General features: G+C 36.3%; 1 protein-coding gene across 3 annotated transcripts in view; it reads right to left on the bottom strand.

The window, feature by feature from the left end:
* CTNNAL1 (catenin alpha like 1) overlaps nt 1–21,600 on the bottom strand; it is a 57,149-nt gene that overhangs the window by 8,367 nt on the left and 27,182 nt on the right. For all 3 annotated transcript variants that reach the window (XM_085571791.1, XM_021528720.3, XM_021528721.3), the window contains 9 exons: nt 21,242–21,429; nt 16,381–16,500; nt 14,128–14,217; nt 13,654–13,824; nt 12,408–12,608; nt 10,471–10,557; nt 7,238–7,396; nt 5,651–5,743; nt 5,187–5,337 (listed from right to left, as the gene is read on the bottom strand). In XM_085571791.1, the coding sequence (XP_085427917.1) occupies nt 5,187–5,337; nt 5,651–5,743; nt 7,238–7,396; nt 10,471–10,557; nt 12,408–12,608; nt 13,654–13,824; nt 14,128–14,217; nt 16,381–16,500; nt 21,242–21,429 (1,260 nt within the window). The remainder of the gene's footprint in view (nt 1–5,186; nt 5,338–5,650; nt 5,744–7,237; nt 7,397–10,470; nt 10,558–12,407; nt 12,609–13,653; nt 13,825–14,127; nt 14,218–16,380; nt 16,501–21,241; nt 21,430–21,600) is intronic.

The raw sequence follows: 21,600 nt of genomic DNA, 5'->3' as shown, positions 1-21,600 counted from the left end.
TTAAGAGCTAGTAAGAAATTTTTGGTATTACCAAAAACCCCAGAAACAAGGAAAAAAACCCAACTAAAACCCAAGGGCTACTACAATGGATGTCAGTACAGGTTTACATAGAGACCACACATCCCAGCAAAGGACAACCAAAAGACGCCTCTACAATTGCTAATTCCTCTTCTTGTATCAGCTCCTAGAGAAATTCCATTCTGAGTCCTCAGAAGACAGTTCTTTTGTGCATTCAGGATTTTTTGAATGCATGCCCTTTTTCTCCTGACACAACAGGAAGATCATAATCTCTGTATCTAGGCAACTGACTCCTACAGTTTTAGGATGCCAACAAGTGTCCTTCAAGCCTCTTGAAAAATACGAAAAAAGGAACCTTCTTTTCTAAGATCACTTTCTCCTTCCCCTATGCAGTTTTGCAAAAGATGAATGAGTTAACAGGGCACAAGCTGCATAATTGTTTTTTTTTTCCAGAATACAGTGTTATTCAGATATTAATTGCCCAAACATGTATCCAAGCAAGATTTCTCCCTAAAGACCAATACAAATTATGAGAAGTCATTTACAACATCCTATACATCAAAACATCAGCTAAAGGGCATGTAAGACATACCAAGAACAAAAGTGAACTTGCAATTTTAAATGCTGCAGCATAAAAGATCTCCTTGGAGCTATGTAAAAACGTGTTGTGTCTTGTTAAAAAGTTCAAACACAGAAAGCTTTGCCATAACAAATGGAATAAGAATGCTCACTGCAATGACACAGTACTTGCACACACAAGGCAAGCATTCAGAATTGCAGAAACCAAATGGAAAGTGATAGCAAACAGAAGTAAGAAAATAAAAATTGCTTTTGCTCTTCTAGTAATTCCCATTATTTGGCTTAGCAAGGTTTCTTTGCTCACTATATTCAAAAAGAAGAAAGATCTAACTATTTATTTCTTGGAACATTCAAAAAAAACCCCCTAAAGATCACAAAATATGCACACAAAAAACATACTTCACCTGACCCATAGATACCAGACCTTTCAAAGGAGTAGATCAACTCAGGTCAGAGATAATCGTAATTAATCAGAAAACACTTAATTGCATCAGTGTAATTACAGGACTTTTGATTCCTTTAACAGAATATGCATTTATAATTTTAGGTATTTAATTTCCTTAGTTTGTGTGTCAGATCTTTGCTATTACATCAAGAGGCTTGATATCAAGACCACATGATGGTCTTCATTTTATTTTACTCTGCCTTGGTTTTTCCTAATGTGTTTTCTGAAACATGTTTTTCCTTTTTTAATTTTTTCACTTAGAATTAATTTTCATTATTTCATTCTATGTCTTCCAATTTTCTGCTTTCTACTAGTTCCAATCCTGATTTTCCCTCCATAATACTTCTATAAACTTTTAACTCCCACTTTTGATGCCACTTATTCTCTGAGAGTATGGCAGCATGCCTGCTTCAGTCTTCTTCCTAGAATTTGAGCTTCCTAATTCTGATCTGTATCACCTATACACCACCTACAGCCATTCAGAAATCTCATGGTCATTCAACTCCTCTCAAATCAAGTGGGCAAAACAAAAGAGGAGGGCAGAGAAGTATGTTATCTTCAGAAATCATTTTCTCACTTCTTACCCCAGTTACAAGGCAGCAAATAAGAAGATTATTTATTTACATTCTTCTCCACCATGTTCAAACCAACACTTTAGACAAAAGAGATTGATGAAAGGTCAGGTGGTTCATCTCAAAGTGCAAGAGCCTCAGAGTTAAGCATCAAATGGAAATGAACCAAGCAATGCCTCTGTGGGAAGAATCAGACTTCCCATGGCTGGCAGGAAGAACTCTCTTGAGGAGCCTGTCACCCTCCTCATCCCAAGCCTGGACACACCAACATTGTGGAGAAGGGGCCACCTCACCACTGGATTAAGAAGTGTTTTAGGATTGAGCAAAATAAGGACAACTGTACCTTGCTGTACAGTTCTGCACAGCACAGGAATATTTCCAAAATACAAATAAGGGTTACTGGGCTGTGGTGTGCTCACCAACCTCCCCCAGCCTGTCATGCCTGTGAATCCTGCTACCATAGAGAAGCCCTTTTCAATTTGGGCATGTTCTGGTATAATTTCACTAAAATTGATTAAAATATTTCTTCACTTTCAAACTGAATCCAGCTCCTCCCATGTGTCTTGGAATCTCAGCATGAGAAATACCTCATTTTAGGTTATGAAAAAAAACCACTGGATAAGGTGCTATGCAACTGCTCATGAAAATAAAGAAATGAGTATAAACAATGTGAATCTAGTGTAATCAGAAAAATGCTTCTTTTATTTGATGTGTCATGTGTCCAGCACATTTAGTCACCATTCAATTTTTGCATCTTAACCTGTATTCTGAACTCTCTAACAAAGCCAAACATTTAAACTGGTAGTACAAAAATACAAGTTTTTAAACTGAGAAGAAAAAAAAAATATACCTCTTACTGTAATTCTATCTCTTCTTACATACAGTCACAATTTTACTATGAATAAAGCACTTGATACATTTTATTCTGTAAAATAAAGTCACTTTTACCAACCTCAACATTAAGACAGTGTCATGAATTACAAGAAGAATAAAGCCTTATCAAATATTATGAAACTCCATAGTGTTTGGAGGCAAAAGGTTTGTGAATGCCATTCCTTTAATCTTTTAGCAAGTAAATATGTTCATTTCATTTATTCACTGGGTCACCAGTTGTGTTTTCTTGGAGAAGAAAGATGTTGGAAGTGGCAAAGTAACTTCAGAGTATTTTCTGGTAGAAAAAAGGTCAGGGTATTTGGGTGATATTTTTTCTCCTCCCTTTTTTTTTTTTTAATGACAAGAGTCACTCTGAAGTACAACAAGAGAAAATAAATAAACAAAACCAGATTAGCCCACAATAGAGAGGAAAACTTTGTAGAAAACTTTGTAGAAGGCCCACCAATTATCTCCTTAGACAATTATGTCTAAAGACATAATTGGTGGGTACTGTGAAACAATCTAGATTCAAAGGACAGTCTCTAACTAGGCTGGGCCATGTGACAAGGAAAATGGAGATTTCTTAATAGTGTTTTGGCAATGCAAGATCTAACGCACCCAAGGCCACAGAGAGAACACAGGCAATGCTCAGTATCTTACCAGTGGTGGTATCAGAGTGCTTTATGCTTAAAGAGAGACTGAGGAAATGAGAGACACTAACAAGAACACTCGTGTGGTTATGCCAAACAAGAGAAATCTTCACTGCATCACTTACGATGGCCTCTAACCTGCTCAGCAACACCTATCCATTCTCCTTTCCCTCCTTCAAGCAAGGACATTGAATTGCCCTTGTGAAATGATGCTTTAAAGAAAGTGGAAAATACCACTTATGGAAAATGTGTTATCTGACATCAGCAGCTCCAAGAGAAAGTTATTAACTACAGAGGAGGCTGGGCATCTGACATCAAGAACAATTTGTTTGGAGAGCCAAGGATATGCTTTGCTGTGGTTGCATGATTCTCATCCTATTATTTTTAAAAACAGTAATATCTATATATGTATATGTATGCACACACACAGAGATAGATATAAATATAAAAAAAGGTTATCATTCAACCTTGCTAGATCATTGTATGAATATGAAAAAAATCACATATTGCATGATCAGCCCTAAAGATTCCAAATTTATTCTGACAAATTAACAACAGCAAAACAGCATAATTTAAGTTTCATTTTATAAAATATTATCTTTAGAGAAAGCAAGTTTGACCCTGGCTCCCAAAACAAACAAACAAAAAATCTGCTGGAAGTTAAAAGACCCATAAACAGGCTCTCTGATTGCTGCACATATTTATATTGCATTTCAGACCAAGGTGGAAGAACAGCTGGGATAGCAATCACGTTTTTCTCAAAAGTCACAAACTGCCAATAACCTGAAGTACACACAATTATTGTAAACCCCCTCAGAATTTCAACATATGTTTTCTTTTTACAAGTCTTGAGGCTCAGGCATACACTCATTCAGCAACCAGCAGGAACAGTTTAAGATATTACACCCCATGACTGGTTGCTACTCTGCTCAAAATGCTGGCAGTAAAGACCTGCTTACACAAAATATCAAGAACAGAAATTTAAACTACAAAATAAAGTCTGAAAATGAAAAGAGGTCTCAATAGCAAGATGAAGTACTGTATAATTGATAAAGTGTTATCTAACCTGAATAAGGATTTACATTTTCTGTATCTTAGATACAAAAAATTAAGCGCCCATATTTAGCTAAATCTAAGCTTTTGAACCTGAGCGATTTTCTTGAAAATACAAGACATTCAGTATTACTATATATTACATTCTATCTGTATGCAATTATACCTTAAAGACTGAAACAAACAAGTAGCTATAAGAAGCATGACAGGCTACACTAAAGACATAATGTGAAAGAAAATTACATGTATAAAAATGAAAACCAAAATACCTTCATTTTAAAGGTAAATTACCCTATGCTAAAATAGACACATAATTTTTTTCCTTAAGAATCCAAGCTTTTCTTCTACATGTTGTACAAATACCAATAAACTTACCAACCAGAGAAAATATCCCAAGATTGTGCAGAGTCGTCAGAAATTCCATCCAGGAGAAAGGACAGCAGTTTAAAAATCAAATAACTACATTCACTACATTATGAAGTGAATAAAAGGCAAGCTGACAGTAGAGAACATATATGTATATATATGTATTTTCCACAAATTCAGGACATTAATTAAACATGTCACAATTCAAGTTGTATCTTGACTGTCACGAATTGATGATATGTCCAAGCCAAAAAAAGAGGGGTGGGTGAAAGTCCTATACCCCTTATATTTGGACACTGCTGGCAAAGAGCTGTGTCAAACACTTTTGTGTCCTCTGAACAGTTCTATTTGATTTTGCTAGAACTAATCCCAGTGCAGAAAATTAAGCATCACTAATATTATGTAAATCAGGCCTTTAAATACTGGGTTGCTTTTATTTGAAAAAATCCAATAAGCAGCCTGATGTGACATCTAAACAAACCAAACATATTTGTGTATTACTACCTAGATCCCACAGGATGTGGAATTGTTTACTGCACTCCACTCTTAAGAAAACAGAATTTCCTAAATCACACTTAAAATTTCTTACATTTGAAGTAACATTTTTCTATTTCTACACAGCTTTCTTACCTCTTCTTCCTTCAAACACATCGTTGATTTCTCTTAACAACAGAGACATGTCACTAAGCTGTGACTCCCAGGCCTCGCAGAACACCTCAAGATTTTCTTTTGCAATCTTGCTAGATGGATGTAATGCCAGGGTTTCTGCAGCAGAAATTATCTGGACGAAGAACAAAGCATTTGCTACTGCAAGTCCTAGTACATAGTGTTCTACATGAATTCACAAATGCCTCCCCAGGCAAAATACAAAATTAAACTGCTACTAGTATGTCTTTGTAGTGTATTCATCTGACAATTGCAGGCTTGATGATCTTTCTTGTGAGTTCTTTTAGCTACCACACAGCATTAGAGCAAAATTCCTGCTTAGAAATGAATGCTTTGAACATGGAAAAATTAGGTCTCTTAAAAATTCAGACAAGTAATTTTTATTGATTTATTTGTAGTAGAAGAGGCCAGTTAAAAGCTGAACATACCTGTGGGCCAGTGACCTGAAAGGTATCCTCTGCATGTATGCAAGTTATCTCAAGGGGCTCAGTTCCAGAAACATGCCTTAGTAAGCGACACATCTGAATTATTTAAAAAAAAAAACATGAAAAGAATTGTAAAATAAGGGCATTTATTAGTAGTGAGAAAAGGTGTACATACAAAAATAAGGTGTACAAACAAACATAAACTTATTGATTGTCCTTTCAAATATATACTGGGGACTGCACAGCTGGGTGCTTCTCAGGGAGAATTAACAATAAAAATGGGGCTAAATCCTGACTTGAAAAGTGTGGAAAACCACTGAGAGAAAGGGAAGTCTTAATAAATTAAATTAAAGTAAATTAAGTAAATTAAAAGTAAATAAAAGTAAATTAAAGTAAAACAAAAACAATTTCACATATTTATGACTAAATAAAACTTAAAATAGACACACATATAGAACTTGGAAAGACTGTAGAATAAATAGCTTTAGCAGAACATGGGTATTCAGAAACAAGCAACCATGTGGAAAATTTAGGCTTTCATCATCCAATGGACTAAATTATCTTTGAGCAAATCAATGTCAAATTAATTTAGGGAAGTAATACTGTTTCCTTCATCTTTTTTTTTTTTAAGAAGATTAAGAATGAACTTGAGTTGAAAAGGAACATGGAAGTTTTCAGATCAAAAGGAATTTTTAAGACAGAGACAGCACATATGCAACTTATTGAACTGTCCATCATCAGACATGATGTAAGGTCTCACAAGCAAGCACTATTTAACCTTCTGGTTATGCCTGAAAAAAAAAAAAAATTATGTCTCACTAGAACACTAAATAGCCACAGATCAAACAGACATTAAAGTTGAAATTAAAAATTCAAAGCATTGCTCTTCCAAGTCCTCGAAGTTCAAGGGTGTTGCTTCTGCATATTCATAGTTCTGGGAGGAATCCTCAAGCCCTCTATATAATAATTTTTTTGAAATGAGTATTGGATACCATGCAAGTACAGCTGCTGGCATCACCATATTTCAGATCAAAGTGATCTATATTTATATGCCTCCTGCTGGCATAGGTGCCTCTGCTCACCTGTGAGAGAGACAGCAAGAAGGTACATGTGGTTGACATCCCCTACACACATTGCTTTTAACAAAGGAGGAAGATTTTCAGTGGCCCTTTTGACTGATTGTCAAAATCAAACTCACTGCATTAAAAACTTAACTGTGGATCTCCAGCATTCTTGTATACCTGGATTCAGCTATTGCTGGATGCCTGCTGCTTGAAAGAAAGGGGTGATAATTTCCTCTTGGACCTAGAAACTTGCTTTTTAAATTAATATTTTAGGCCAAATGTCTACATAGAGATTTAATCTAGATCCATTGGGCACAAATATAAATCCCTTCTACAACATTTACATGTCACAGTGACATCTGTGGCTCAGACCCTGACAAGAACAATCCAAAATTCAGCAGCATACTATAAAAATAAAATAAAATTACAAAAACACAGACCAACGGCATCCTAAAGAACAGACTGATGCAAATTCAGGCACTCATTTTCTAAGTGCCCTATACAATGAAAGCAGATGTGAACTCACCTCAACAAGCTGTTCTTTCTGCTCTGATAGCTTGCAAGTATATTCTGCTACAGCTTCAAGATTTCCTTCTACTCCTGTGATTTTTAATGCTTTGAGAACTGTATGATCTGTATGGTATTTTAGAAGATCTGCTGCCAGAGATGTTGCTGCACTGTGGACCTTGAATAGCATTAAAAGAAGGAGAGAGAAACCATGAAACCAAAAAAAGAAATCTATCCAGTACCAAGTCAAACAAGCTTAAGACAGATTAATTTTTTAAGAAGCAAAAAAATTTACTGGCATGAAAGCTCATATACAGCTTGCTTATTATCTGGAGCTTTAGTTCTTCAACTACTATTCAAAGAACAAAGATAAAAACCACTGAAAAAAAAAACCCACCAAAAAACAAAAAAAAAAAAAAACCCAAAAAACCCAACAACAAAAAGCCAAGAAACTCTCCCCACAAACAAGAAAAACCAACTTCACAACCAAATATGGAGAGAAACAAAAAAGCAGCTGGGTAAAATGAGGCCCTGAAGTTATCACACCACTGCTTTCTGATTATGTTACAGCCGGGGAAAAACCAGGCCCATGAATCTGTGGATCACCAAGCTCAGCATAAGCAAAGTACAGTGGCCATTCCACTTCTCCTAAAGAAAACACATTGAACTGTGTAAGTCAGATTGAAGCCACACAAAGATGAATTTATAAAGTATTAGAAATTAGAATTATCAGTGATGCAAAGAAAAGCTTGAATATAATCAGCTTGTAACACAGCCTTAGGAAAGTTTAAAGCAACTTTTCTACAAGAAGATGGGTCTTGAAGAAGTCTCAATCTCCCTACAGTCCCAACAAGCAAGGAGAAGCATCTCATTTAAACACATCTCTAAATCCAGACACACACTCAGGTCCTCTTGTGAAGCACCCTGGTTGAAAACATGTATCAGTGACTGCTGCTACTAGTTCTATTAACTAGTCACTAGGTTACCTGCACCCTGCAATCAGCCCCATTTTAAGAACATTGCTAAAACCAAAATAGCAACTTCTTTAGAAACAGCAGAGCATGCTCACAGGACTATTGTGAGTCTTGTTACACTGCACTCACTTTGCTAAACTAGACTGAGTAGAGAACAAACTTGGTGTTCAAGAGAAAGTATTTTTCCAGTTCTTATGAATGTGATGCGCTTGTAACTCACTCCACAGAGAAAAATGTTTATTGGAATGGCATGTTGAGGTTTTTAATTCACTGGACTTCATTTTTTCTGCCTTTCCTCTGGCAGTACTTCCTGCGCATCCAGAATCGAGTTCTTCTGGATTTGTTTTTTAATTTCACAATAGACAAGACAACTGAATTATTGCCTCAAAAACAGCTGCAATTGTTTTTTAGAGGGGGAAAAACGAGCTATGACAAGCTGTTATAAACTATTTATATAACATTGTTCACATGGCATTAAAAATTAGCACTAATCACTAATCCCAGAAATGAAGTCAGCTCTGAAGAAAGGATAGCTGAAAGGCTTGTAATGTTGGAGTAGGAACTGGCAATTCTTATTTATACATAGACTACACAGGGATCACCTTTTCATTAGAGGTTCTTTTCATTCTGATCCAAAATAGAAATACACTTCTACTTAATGCTGCCTCTGATCATGAGTGGTAAAATCACCTCAAGAAAGGAGGATAACTTCTGTTTCTTCCATAAAAAGACAGAGGTGGGTAGAGAACTACTTTAACAAGGCTGTCTTTTGTTATCAGCCACTCAGGCTCTCAAAAACACTTAATTAGAGTCACAATATTTGAATTTACCAGTAGAAATCTTGGTTGCTGACTGCTACACTGCAGCACCCCAAGTCAGACTGACAGGACAGCCTTCAGCCATGTAAAGAAGTATGGCCACTCTGGGATCAATTAAATCATTACACAGAGAACAACAAAAACAACATAATTTTCTGAGCTTGCTTCTAAAAGCATGAATCCTTTCTTTCACAAAACATATTCTAGCCACCTGTGGCTTTATTATCTATGCAATTAAATAGTCACATCCTAATTTGACCAGGAACTCTTCCACCTCATTCAGCACCTGGGAACAATGTTACTCAAAAAGGATAATCTCACAGTTAAAGCACTGTGAAGCACTCACATTCCAAAGTGAATGCCATTTTGGAAAAGCTCTGCTACTTCCATAATGGTGACCAAATTATAAACCAGAACATAATCAAAGTGCAAAAATTATGTATCCTCCACTTTCTAGAGCCCAACACTCTGCCTGACAGCAAAAGTGCAACTGAACTGAAACAGATTGAAAACACTTTCAAATCTTCAAGACAGTTGCAGGAATTATAGTCCAGAAGACAAAATTTCTCATTCTGCCTATGGTAAAAAAGGGGGGCATGATTTTTTCAGCAGTTGAGATTTTCCAGTTACAACAGCTGACAGCTCAGCCTAAACAAGTTCACCACATTTTTCTAACATCTTTGCACTGCTCTGTATTGAAACTCACTGTTCTTAATCTTCATTTCTCCATCTGTTTAAAAGAACAGCATTTTGAAGCAGTTAAAAAGATAGCTGAATCATGTGCAAATATTTAGGAAGCTACCAGAAATCAGATTCTGTATTTGCTTCAATTCTGTGGAAAAGACAAGGCAGCGATGCCATCCTTCCTAGGAAGGGTGAAGACCCTGAGCAGCAAGTGCAGTCCATCCCATGTACCAAATGAGGCAGGTATTCCATGTGTGTGTGCCAGCTGACCTCAGCATACTTGCACTTAGGAAAACAAGAATGATTTACTACAGACTCATACATAGCTGCCAACTGCTGAGGAAAAAAGCCCTGAGTGTAAGGCACTATGATAACATATTTCTGCTAAGGAAATCAATAGGAAAGGTTAACTACAAACAAACTGCAAATGTAATTTATTAATTTATGCACACACTAGAAAAAAATGTATTTACAAAGAGTGATGCATACATCTCCAAGGGAAGTTTGCCTTTACATTTAAAATAATTATTACATACATAGTACTTGCTTCCAAACGCTTCTTTTTTGGGTTAGCAATGAACCTATGAAGCCAAAAGATTTCTAATCAGTAAAGACAAAGACGATGTAGCTAGCTCCATGATGCTATTATGATTTGGTTACTCTTGTCTACAAGAGTAGGCAAGGCAACAGTCTTCTTGGGTACAGGATCCCATTTTACAACCTCACATATGAAATTCAAACTTTTATTCACCTTATCTTGCTTAAGCTGCACTTACCTCTCTTTTAAGTTCATTCATGCACTGGCACATTTTTAAAATGGCTACTTCCAAGTCTTCCATGAGATCCTTTGTCTTTTGGTTTTGCTAGAAACGAAAGAAACCAACAAGACATTACACAAAAAACCCAGCAAAAAAAAACCCCACCCTGACATCATATGTCATTATCTCAAGAAGCTTTAGAAGATAGCCTTTTCTTTCCAGATGAAATGCTCTCACTTGTGCATCCTGTGTATATTCTACTAGAAAAATTATTTTATAGAAAAATTTATCACCAAATTAAATCTAAAACCAATTGTGATGCAATCTGATTGACTGCTTGTGTTCAACAGGAATTTATTTCTAAACCTCACTGAGCTTTCTTCAGGAAAAGGGTTTCCTTGACATCTGCCAGAAATCTTCTACATGACCATCCTAAAGTAAAACAAACGTTTAAGGCATTTTTCTTTTTAATAGAAACACCCTTTTAAAATAAAGTGGTACCTAAAAATGTTATACCAAATGTTTTATATTGAATTATAAAATGCTTCTTCAGAACATTCACCTTGCAATGAAACTGTTGAGCTGAAACCAAATATCCACCTCAGTGAGCTGTTATTGTTTTACCTGCTACTGTGTCTTTAGTCACAACTAGACTGGGTTATTTATTAATGAAAATTCTTAATGCACAAGCACACATGTGCACATCCAAGTATTTTCACAGATCATATATATGCATAATCTTGAACTAGGCTCTCATTTCTATCTCCTGAAATGTAACCTGTAAATTATTTAGAGGTGATTATTTTCCACCAGTAATAGAGCTTAGAAATAACCACACATCCTGGTTTTGGCTGGTATGGAATTAACTTTCTTTATATATCTGGCATGCTGCTGCTTTGGATTTGTGATAAAGGCAGTGCTGACAACATGGTGTTAGTTATTGCTGAGCAGTGTTTGCACAGCTGCCTACCAGGGCTAACCAACAACACCAAGCTAAACACAGGTTTAGCTCCTATAGTTAAAGGGAATCTATGCAATTGATATTCTGTATGTGTCTTGTTTGTCATAATAATATTCTGTATATTATTAAGATTTATATGCCCTTCAAACTACACTACTGCATTAAAAACACATGACAGTAGTACCTGATTCAAAGAGGAAAAAAGGAACAAAAATGCTTTCTCGTAAATAATACACTCAGTTAAGTAAATATCCTATACCAGGACACATCTGCCTTACTTCAGAGCGTTGATAAGACTTTGTGCTATACATATCCCCAGGAGCAAGACTGAAAGCAAGTCAGCATCAGAACCAGAAGCTGCATTTTCCATCTCTGCTTTTGCTTCCCCTTTTGCATGTGTCTTCTATCATTTTCAAGGAACAAGTAGGACAAGAGATAGAGGCTGGCTTAACATGATTCTTTCCCAAAAGCTACCATCATTTAAATAATGTAAAAAAGGACAAACAAAAATAGCCTTATTGTCTCTCTTCTCCCTCCACAATATTAAAACCCAGTCAATTTTTTACAATGTTTTCCTTTCCAGCAGTTTAACAGTTTCTGTTGAAAACAAGAAAGAAAACTGTGGTCACAGCTATTGGGATCAAGACAATTGAAATCTCTGAACTACTCCACCAAAAGACTTCACTGTTTAAGACTGTGCAGTGATACTTCTGTTCACTGCCTTGTTTCCACTCACATCTTCATTAAAATTAGTCTACTGCCATCAGTAGCCTAATTTAGCCATCAAAGAATCAATGAAGCAATACCACTGGGGTAGGGGGAGGACAGAACATATGGATGCTGCAAAAGCACAGAACAAACTCTGGCTTTCTTGATCAGCTCCCACTGTGAGGAATATACCCAGTTCTCTATTCGTAGACCAGAAGAAAGACTGCATTCAAAATTTCTTTTCAAAGTAGAGATGAAAAGATTTACTTTGCTAAAAAGCTCTTACAGCTTGCATCCACACTGAAACCAGCTGCTCTAGTTCCATTTTAGCTTGTTTAGACAGCTCCAAAATGTGCTCTCTGTGTTCATGACTGGTATAGGCAGAGTCTGTGAAGTCTTCTGTATGTTCCAGGATAACTTCCAGCATTGTTGAAAGGTTCTCTTTTGAGAGAAAATAAAGATTCTCACGGAGACCTTCAACCTTATTCTGAAAAGAAAGCATGCCATTTTCTTGAGAATTTATGTGATTTAGTTGTGATGCAAATGCAGAAGGTAGAGCTACCATTTGACATTTTATTTTTCTCCTTAATGCTTTTTAAAATTACTCCCTTATTTTCAAAATAATCCAACAATTTGCTTGCATCCAGACCTACAGTTTGGGGTTTGGAATGTTTCTTGAAATTGATAATACAATCAGCAGTTTACTAGCCACTTACCAGAAATAGCAGCAAATATATCATTGCATTCCTTATCAGGAATAACAGAAAATATATCATTGTTCTACTCTTGTCAATAAAAAGTTTCTGAGTTCAGGAAGTTTCAGAAATTAAATATAATCCAATTTTGTTTGATCCTTCCACATCCATGTAATCCATTTTGAGTAGTTTTCTAAAAATGTGTATTTAGCAAATTTAATACTCTGGGGCACTCTCAAAAAATTTAAGTGGAAATTCAAAGAGAGGAAATAGATAAACAAATAAATTGAATCAAAGTGACATGCTCAAAAGCAGTAAGCCATGGTTGCTCATTAACTGTTCTTAATGGAGTATGAAATTTAGAAAAGCCTTTATGAGGAAAAAGGTCCATTGAACTACAGGATAAAATTTCACTTCAGAACATTTATTTTGAATGTCAGTTTGCTCTTTTAAATGTTTGTATGAATATTTTTGCATGCGGTTTTAAAAACTTTAACACTTAAAAAGCAAGAATTCTCAAACAACAACTATTTTAATGAAGTTCTGATCACATTGTAATACTTCAGTTTATTCAATGTCAATGCATCACCTCACAAAAAATATTAGAGTTCTGAATGTATACTGTTTCAGAATGAGAGGTGTATTTTGGCAATGACAATTAAATTATAGTCACCTCTTGACAGATTCCTTAACATTATAGGACAGTTATTTAAGTCAACACTGCTGAAAAGATGCAGCTCCATGATCTCAAATCTAAAACCACTTTTTTTTTTTCCCAAAATCCTAGTTAAGAGGTACTTTACTGGTTGTAGAAAACAATATTATTTCTACTCTTACCTTGAATTCTTTGATGCCCGAATATATGCTGATGGGGGCCATTTCATTTTCTCCATTTGGTCTAGAGTCAGTTACAATTTCTATCACCTGTTCCAAAGCTAGTCTCATCCGATGAAAAACTCCATCTTTGTTAATACGAGCAGATTCACAGTCTGGATGCCTCAGACAAGTCTTTTTAAAGAAAGTAGAGTAACTATTATGAAAGAGTACACATGCAGTATATTAAAATGAATGCTTCCTGCTAAGGCAAGTCTAAAGAGCATGTTTAGAACATGGTGAATTCTTTCTGTTGAACTGCTGTTAAGTTCACACTGTTACTTACAATATAAAGATTTTCTTTCCTCATTCTTTACACTTATACCCTTCTTTAGCAATAAATCAAAAGTGGGGCTGAAAGAAGAGAGTCAGCTCTCCTGGCAGATGCCATGCTTTGTGATTTAGCCAAGTTGTGTAAGGGTGCACAAGCTCACTCACCTTTGAAGCGGTCAGAAGCATCATAGTGCACTTCTCAAGAACAGCCCTAGATGCTGCCATTCTAGCCTTTTTCTTCTCATCCTTCAAATCCTAAACACCAAACAAGCAAACAAACAAAAAAGACACAATATCTAAAATATTAACTTGTGAGACTGGAAAAAGAACTCTTGCAGGTGAATGGGTTGTGAGAAAGCTTTCTAATTTCTGACAACTGCTATTTTCAGCCTAACTCATGATCTAGAACTTACTTTGAAGACAGTCTTTAATTTATGCATTTATTCTTGGCTCTATTCAATTCAGATTTCAAAGAAAGAAGATCTCCAAGATACAGAGAATGTTATGTAAACTGTTGCTAATTTTGATACCTTTATCATAAGGCATTATTCATAAAACAGAAAAATGAGGTGAAAAGAATAGCTGATAAGAAATATTTTCTGAAATGGAGGGAAAGGTAAGGCAGAAACAGAGAACACCTGCTTTTCATTATACTGCAGTGGAGGAAATGTAAACAAAATCTTTTTTCTACTTGAGTTTTGCATTTGCTACATACTAGTAATAAAAAAAGCCTTAATAGGCTGAAAAAGCAATTCCTTGGTATTTCTCTGCTCTGAGTACAGAAATTTATCAAGAACTTTCCAGGGAAAGATGGATACACCTGCAAAACTGAACTATAGCCCCAGCAAAGTTCAGCAAAACAAAAGAATTTAGACTCCAAATCAGGATATGGGGGAAGAGGGCAAGACATCAATCCCTCAACGTGCAAGAGGGTCTAATAAGGGGGAGAACTTAGAAAGCTACAACTACAATCTTCTCACTGCTCACAAAGACAGATGAGCGCTCTCTGAGTGTCAAACAGAAAACTGAATGGGACCAGCTGAAGCTTTACAGGATGTAATGAATCCTAATATACCCAAGATTAAAAAAAACACCCAGATAAATCACAGCAGTAGTCTGTTTTGACATTTTCATAATGTCTGTATTTAGCAACTACAGAAAATCTTTAAGATAAAAATCACACTAAAAACCAAACCAACAAAACAACCAAACAGGAAAACAGTTGATTTCTGAAATTCTGACATTACACACTGATAAATCTGATGGCACTCAAGAATTTATGGCACACTTAAAAATACTGTGAGGGAATGCTTCCTCCCCATAAAACTAGTAATGCCACATAGCAGTCTACACACTGAGCATATCAAGAAAGTCTTGACAAAATTGAAAAAGTGGTAACACAGCACTCTTGTCAAAAGAATCAAGTAGGCAAAGATGGGAGAGCAGACCACTTAACACTGAAAATTCAGCATAGTTGAAAAGTGAATAAGACTTCCTAATAATGCATGTTTCCCTTTCAAAGGAACAACTGCTCAGGGAAAAAATACTTCAAGAAAAAAAAAAAAAAAGAGTTCGCTTCTAAATAGGTATTTCCTTTAAGTAGCTTTCCCAGTAATGGTTCTTTGACACCAAGCATGCACATATCAACAGTAAAAGAAAACACATGATTTTGATCAATTTGTTTATACAAACTGAATTCTGAATTTTGCTGGATATTAGGGACACTGTATATTTATAGCGAACCCTGGTTTAGCTCTGAACAGAGGATTGGATTATCAAGGGAAAGCAACTAGGGCTCACAGCAGAAGTCTTAAGCCTCAGCAAACTCTTTAATTTACATGGAAGTAGTGGGGAAAAAAGCTTCCAGTATGAATGAAAGGCTTTGACAGAGTAGTTGCCTGTGAGAACTAAAACTCATTGCTCTAATATAAGAAGGTTTTGACCTAAACCTAGAAAAATTTTTCATAATAATAATAATAATAATAATAATAATAATAATACCCCCCAAAATCTAACAAGCCACCAAGCAGATGCTTTATTAGAATCCATTTGGAGTTTTTTAAGATAATGAAGTTCTTTCACTACATGCAAACATCAAATATTCCGTCACAACAGTCAAACTCTACCAGAGTAATGAGCCAGAAAAGTTAAAGCCAAAAGACAGTGACCGAAGCCAAAAGACAATGTAAATATCACACACCCAGGCTTCTGGAAAATATGCAGGGCAAACAGTGCAGCTATATTTCTCGGGCTAAGCTTTAAAATCAAAATATGTGTTTTGGGTGGATCTAGGAGCGGGTAGGCTCCAGAGACAGGACACCAGCAATTGTTTTGTTTTCTTTTATCATCCACCTTCCTGATAATAAGATGAAGATGATACTGTGCAACATTCTCTTACAACCTCTTCCTAATACTTACATTCTGCCGATCTCCAGTTAAATGGGCAAACTCCACCATTTCATTTCCAAACTGGCTGAATATCTGTACAAACTCCTGAAAACTACTGACTTTTTCTAGTTGCTCCATTGTTGCAAGAACCTGTAAGATAACGGAAAATACTATAGATTATCAAGATGCTGAACAAAAAACATCATTATAATACCGTACAAGTAATACTACTATTTACAGACACTCCTAAGGTGTGTAGTTTAAAATGCATGTATTTTGTTACTATTTAAGCATTAATAACACAACAGCTAGAAATCAAATATAAGTGAATTATCATGCTTCATTCAAAGTGAGTAATTTGTTGTCCACCCTCAAAAATCATTCTCCTTGCTCCTTACAGTATTAAGTAACAGTATTAATGGATTCAGCTTCCAGATTCAGAAAAAAATGTGGTTTAAAATTTAATATGAGAGTAACAAGTGCAGATTGATACCCCTGTGTTGTAACTCCATTTCAGATGCCTAACTTTCAAAGTCTAAAATCACAGTTGTACAGACATGCATTTCAGTGGCTCTGTATATTAAAAAAAGCAACAGAATTCAACAAATTTGAACAAAAAAGTTAGAAATAAGTGAATACATAGTTTTATACTTTCCATAACAACCTACTCTAACTCTGGATATTTCTATTAGTTGCATATAAAACAAAGAACTAAATATACCCAAGTTGTACCATGTTCTTACTCAAGATACATGAAAGCATGTAAAATAAGCTTTTTTTTTTAAACATTCAGCAAAAACTATCATAGAGCTTATAAATTACTGGTTACTGAAGATATCCTGTGAAGTCACTACATTATGGATTATAACAGAAATTAACATCTGCATTTTTCAGGTTAGACATATACTTGCTAATCTCAAAGACACCTTTCAAATCCACTAAATGTCTTCAAAAGGGAAAACACTCAAAGCAGTTCTGTATTGTCTTTCAGACTAGAGATAAAACACTGCATGAAAATTTAATAGACTGTACTTGAAAGGGAGAAACTTCAACTGATTTTTCCTTTTTTATGCCAAAAGTATCTCCCACCAACTACAAAAACTGTACACACCTGATTATGACAAACTCCCCCTTCCCTGAAACCCAGGCAAACTCTCCTAGAAGCACCCATTTGTTTGTGGCAGAGCAGCTGCTCAATATCAGTTGTAAACTAAGTAAAGCAAATGGCCCACTAAACTCTGCGACTGCTGTGGAATTCACAGCTTGTATCAAGCAATATGAGACTGCAACAATCTGTATGAGGATAATAGGTTGGGCAACCATTTCCACAAAGGCTGCAGAAAGAAATATTCTGGATTTGGGTGTTGATGCATGAGAAAGGCTGGAGTACGAAGGACTTGGAAGGAAGATGCGTGAAGTTGTGAAAATAGCAGTATGAGAGTGGAAGAAGGAGAGAACCACAGGACTGGGGAAGTGAGGATGTAGAAAAGTGTGGATAAAAGAGGAAAACATACAAGCTAAGGCCCAACTTTCTCTTCTAAGAATAGATAAAAAGAAATATTAATGATGCTCAACCATTCTAGGTTTAATCAAATGAAGTAGTTTATGAGTCTGACCTTGGCTGCAAAAAACTGTTACAGTTTTCTGTGTTTTTCTCATGACAAATTTCTTGTCAAATAAAAATTACAGTGAAAGCACATGCATTTCCATTACATTGAATAATTCTAGACATCCCAGGAAGAGCTCTGACATTCCAAAAAATTGTATAGACAGCTCTAAATTTGTCTAAAGCTTATTCAAGATGCTGATACAATGCAAAACACCTGTGATAGCTTCATATTTTTTCATTTTAAAGCTTTTTCAACAAGAAACATGTGGACAGTAATGAAGACATACATATTTTAATTAAAAGGTTAAAAAAATGTTAAAAAAAACGAGGCTTTAAGCTCTTATTAACATCTAAATTAGCACTAGATATTGCACAGCTAGTGCTGCAGGATGAATGTCTCCTTGCAGACAGCAGTCGTAGGCTGACATCACTTCAGGGCACATCCATATTTTGATCCAAAATGAACAATGCAGCAACTCCCCCACTATCTGTCACTTCCCTACTTATTGTTCTGGCTCTCCTATCCTGACTGGTGACAGTGAGTGGAGCAAAACCTTAAGCTCACTGATGCAGTGACTAAGTCTGATGGACAATGAAACTGATTTTGTAAAGGAAAGATTTTGTAGGAAAGATGTGGGCAGGTATGGAAGAAAATGTATGCAATCCAAGAACACAAGGACAGCATATATGGTGCAGAGAATGTGGAAGCAGGAACAGGATCACTGGGGATCATCAGCTGATTCTGGAACAGATGACCATTCTGGAAGATCTCAACCACTTCATTTGTCTTAGGGATTGCATGTCCAGCCACTCTGTTTTTCTATCCTTTACCCTTGATTGACTCTTTATTCACATGAGGAAGATAATGACAATGGAAAAAAAAGGTGTTCAGAAATAAGCATTAAAAAAAAAAAAAGCAATAAAAGTTTAACACTGGGCATTCAGTCTCTAAGATAAAAATGGAGCCGAGATCTTCTGGAACAGTGATTCATTTTAAGAAGCCAGAATCTTCTCCAGTTGGCAGTACTGATGCTCCTCTTCCTATCTTTCCATCCTCTTTGCCATATTATACTACACAGTTTCAGAGTATTTGCATGCACTTCTTAAATCCCTGCCTACATTATCCCTCTACCACAAAGTCTTCTACAGCAAGAATCTCTTTGCTATCCAGCATAGCAGTGTCTCTTCATAGCAATGTCTCTACACACTTTTCAGGAGTACTTTACAGTAAACATTAGGGCATATAAAAATATTAAGCCAATATTAAGCCTATATAAAACACCATTTATTTAATCTGGTCCTGGAGATGTGAATTGTGATCTACTGTTACCACAGACAAAAGCAGACTTTCCCAGACATGCACTATGCATAGAAAGGAGCATGCAGTAAAACCCAGATCACAAAGAATAGCTGTGTCCTGGGGTGCATCAGCTGGGCAAGGGAGGGGATTGTCCTGCTCTGCTCTGCACTGGGGTGGCCTCACCTCGAGTGCTGGGGGCAGCTTTGGGTACCAAAATATAGAGATATTAAGCCACTAGAGAGTTTCAAAGGAGGGCTATGAAGATGGTGAAGGGCCTTGAGTGGAACCCGTATGAACAGCTGCTGAGGTCACTTGGTCTGTTCAGCCTGGAAAAGAGGAGACTGAGAGGAGACTTCAATGCAGTTACAACTGCTTTGTGAGGGGAAAAGGAGGGGCAGGCACTGATCTCTTCTCTCCTCAGCGATAGGACTCGAGGAAATGGCCTGAAGTTTTTTCTGGGGAAGGTGAGGTTGCATATCAGGAAAAGGTTCTTTACTCAGATGGTGGTTGGGCACTGGAACAGTGCCAGGGAAGTGGTCACAGCACCAAGCCTGATAGAGTTCAAGAACCATTTGGACAGTGCTCTTGGGCAGATGGTGTTACTCATGGGGTGTCCTGTGCAGGGCCAGGAGTTGGACTTGGGTCCCCTTCAAGTAAGGATATTTTACAGTTCTGTGCCTATGGCAGTCAGAGTCAGATACACTTACTTGGTACTATGAGATTGCTTGAAATGCTTTCAAAATTAAATGCTGCACCTATGCTCACTATATTCATATTGGTGTGGATATGACAGTATTTTCATACATATTTAAAATTACCAGAAACCTAGCCTGCTCCTCAAAGGATATATTCTTCCTTATCCTTCCGTGATACATGCATTTGCACAGTTGCTCCATAGCCTAAACCTGCCACTTTTGGAAAGGTAAATTAATTAGGATTACTGCATGGAAACTGATATTAGTAACACTGCTGCCAACTGAATCAACCACTGAGAGAAGAAATGAGCACAAAGACAGCAGATCAGTGCAGCCAAGTCTAAAGCCAGAGAGAAGCAGGTAATTTCACTGGTTTTGAATGCTGGAGTGAACTAAGTGTCTTGGATCTAGGTGCTACAAAATAGAGTCCAGTGGGTCTGGAAAGTAAACTGGGACAAAGGAATACAACAGAGACACCATTAAGGAGTCAAAAGTGGAAAGAGGGACACTGCTCTAGATTACAAGCTCAAAATTAATGGAAACCCTCAGGCCTTATCAGGTTCTCATTTTTCAAACATAGGCTTTTTCTATTTTTGTTTTAGCACATTGTGAAGAAGAAAATGGAAGAATATCCTACAGGCAGACAGTGAAGTCTGCACTGCATGAAATTATATTTGAGGTTAAATGGGCCTTCACAGATTCTTTAAACCAACCAAGCAGTTTCATCCTAAATCTCAAGACCTAAGTTAAACTGTACAAGAAGCTTTTAATCTGTAAACCTCACTTCAACTGGCAGAGACTTTTACGTGCATTCCGCACAGCTTTTTGTCTAGATGCCAGAATGCTCTCTTTGTCTTAATCCTGATGGTACAAAATCCTGTCATTAGCAAGTAGAAGATTTATTGACCATTTTAATCAACAGACACACTTTTCACCTCACAGCACATTTAAAATTAAATAAGCAGTAACACAGCATCTTCTCTAACATAATAAGTGAATAAAGCAATATGGGTGATATAAAATGCAGAATGACTGAAAATTTTAATGCTACTGTCTTAGAGCCATCCCCTTTTGGATATCTGGTAAGTAAACATGTGCAAGGCATTCATTTTTATCTATTTATTTTATAATTCCTGGATACCTGGTAAGTAAACATGTGCAAGACATTAATTTTTATCTCTTTAATTTATAATTCCTCCACAGAGACAATGACAGTATCACATTTACTACTACCATTCTTTTGCACTGACTACAGGTATCAGTTGAACAGAAGAGAAGCTACAATACCTTGTTCCTGGAAGTTATAATTTGCTTAATAACAATTCTGTCTGCTAGCACCAGCACCTTTGTGACAGAAGAAAGCAATAACCTTGCAGCTTTTACCACACCCGTTTTGTCTGTAAAGATTGTTATGTGGCTATCAGATTCTGGATGATCCAAGCTTGCCACATCTGTAAGCTGTGCAATTGTTTCACCTAGAAGGAAAAAAAAAAAAAATAAAGTGACTTTCCAGACTTAGAAGAAAGACACTGGGATATTAAGCATTCTTAACTTTTACCTTTGAGGGATAAGACAATTTCAGAGCTATCTACAATGCTTTTTATTTCACTTTACTTCCTTCAACTGACTGCTGGTGGCACCCTCTC

Source organism: Lonchura striata, chromosome 2 (genome assembly GCF_050655825.1).
Source record: "Lonchura striata isolate lonStrDom1 chromosome 2, ASM5065582v1, whole genome shotgun sequence".
Classification (NCBI taxonomy): domain Eukaryota; kingdom Metazoa; phylum Chordata; class Aves; order Passeriformes; family Estrildidae; genus Lonchura; species Lonchura striata.
The sequence above is the reverse complement of the archived record's forward strand: the minus strand, read 5'-3'. Positions and strand labels throughout refer to the sequence as shown.